General features: G+C 45.0%; 1 protein-coding gene across 1 annotated transcript; it reads left to right on the top strand.

Annotated features, from left to right (window-relative positions):
• The first annotated feature begins 564 nt into the window (after positions 1-564).
• On the top strand, positions 565-1,479 carry LOC108758560 (protein PXR1). Its single transcript, XM_018503562.1, has 2 exons — positions 565-589; positions 812-1,479. The coding sequence occupies exons 1-2, from the start codon at positions 565-567 to the stop codon at positions 1,477-1,479; spliced, it is 693 nt and encodes a 230-aa protein (XP_018359064.1).
• Positions 1,480-1,786: the final 307 nt, after the last annotated feature.

The raw sequence follows: 1,786 nt of genomic DNA, 5'->3' as shown, positions 1-1,786 counted from the left end.
AAATTCTCAAATTTATGGAGCAACGTCTAAAAATCAAACGAGGAGGAACGCAAAAGGAATGATAGGAATAGGACGACTGTGTACTGAATTACCCACAGAGGGGCAGGTGAACGAAACGGTAGAAAATTTTGAAATTCAGGGAGGAGAGTTGCAAGGCCAAACTGGATTGAATACAGAAGGAATGAGATCAATCGAACGATTGGTTCATGAGATACCCACACTTTTGGAAAACCAATATGGCGGAACAGAAACGGGACGGCGAAAGGAAGCGGACAACACCGAAAATTTGGAAATTAGTCGAAGGGAATAGGAGTTACCCAGGCAAGAAGATCAAAAAAAGAAGAGGTTAGGAGACAAGTTTGGGGTACCAGAGAAGCCAGCCAATCAGAGGACGACATCGAAACGCAAAAATCCATGGACGCAATTGGTGATGAGAAGACATCTGAAAAAAGTTAAAAAAAAGTTAAAAAAAGCCGAGAATAGTCAGTGATGATGAGGAAGAAGTAAAAGTGGAGTACGAAGAGGTTAGAATGAGAGGAGAAAGAAGAAAGCGGTAACCCTATCATGGACGAGAGAATTGGATGCCGAAGTGAGCACCACTGACGAGGATCCGCAGGAAGAGAATCCCTGTAGAGAGAAATTTGAATCTGAACGTGAGAATAATAGCGTGCGAAAGCAACAGGTGTCATGTTGTTATCACGAGGAATCAAGCAAGGCTGAGAATCACGCAGTAAACAACCTTGCGATTGGAATGCGAACAATAGGAGAAAGTACGAGTCGCGGTAGCGAAAATAATTTAGTATCGTACCAGGACTGTTCGAACGAACATATAGCGAGAGAAAGCTGCGTAGAGACTACAAAGGATTGCAAGTTGAGAGGGAGCAAAATAGGAGGTCAGCGTTTAAGGAGGGAGTCATTACTTCAGAACGAGCCAGAAAGAGAGAAGAGTGGGAAAGGTCATTGGAGCGGGAATTGCCAGCGAATTTATGGGATAGCTCACGCTCTACATTGTCGGAAGCTGTCGCGAAGAGAAGGGCGAATTTCAGGAGCGTATCAACGGACCTCGATACTATCCCGGAGGAACATAGGCCTGTCACGGCATACAATGTGGTGCAGGAAAAACCCGAGAGGCGAAAGAAGAGAAGCCGGGACGAGTCAAAGGAAAGGAAAGAAAAAAGTATTAAGAGGGATAAGGACCGGGAACACAAGTCACGTAGAGATGAACATTCGACAACAACAAAGGCAAGGAAGGATCAACCGAGGCATAAAGGGAAGTTTGCCAGTAAAATCGAGGAAAGAAAGAAGCAACCCCGTAGCAAGAGGAGGTTCACGGCTAGGCCGAAGGAAGGAGGTGATTCGCCCGGAGAAAGAGGGACAGCAGGACAAGGAGGCCTTTGTATACTGTCTCGAGAGGAGAATGCAGTCGGAGACAGGGTCGCGGCTGCATCCCGGGCTCATCAAGAAGCGAGGGAGGATTAGAGATAGTAAGAAGTGAGCGAAACGAAAATAGATTCAAGTATATTGTAATTTGGACAAAAATAAAAATAAAATGGTGAAGGTCAAGAAAATTGGGTATGAATCATTACGTAGAATAAGTATCTTTAGTTAAGTAAATTTTGGGCTTCCGTTTCCGGTGTATTAAAAGTGAGCAGATGAAATTGGAGTTGGTAGAGCAGAGAGTGTGAGAGGAGAGTAAGAGAGGAGTGTGTGAGTGAATGTGGGTGGAGGTGAAAGAGGGAGTGGAGAGAAGAAAGGGAGAGTGTGCGAATGGAAGGAAAAGGGCTGT

Source organism: Trachymyrmex cornetzi, unplaced genomic scaffold (assembly GCF_001594075.2).
Source record: "Trachymyrmex cornetzi isolate Tcor2-1 unplaced genomic scaffold, Tcor1.1 scaffold16, whole genome shotgun sequence".
Taxonomy (NCBI): Eukaryota; Metazoa; Arthropoda; class Insecta; order Hymenoptera; family Formicidae; genus Trachymyrmex; species Trachymyrmex cornetzi.
This window is presented reverse-complemented; position numbering and strand designations above follow the sequence as displayed.

Bases quoted from the DNA above. Each gene is read 5' to 3' on its own strand.
- LOC108758560 (XM_018503562.1), top strand. From the start codon at position 565: ATGGACGAGAGAATTGGATGCCGAA. The intron at 590-811 runs GTGAGCACCACT...GTATCGTACCAG, and splicing joins CGAGAGAATTGGATGCCGAA to GACTGTTCGAACGAACATAT.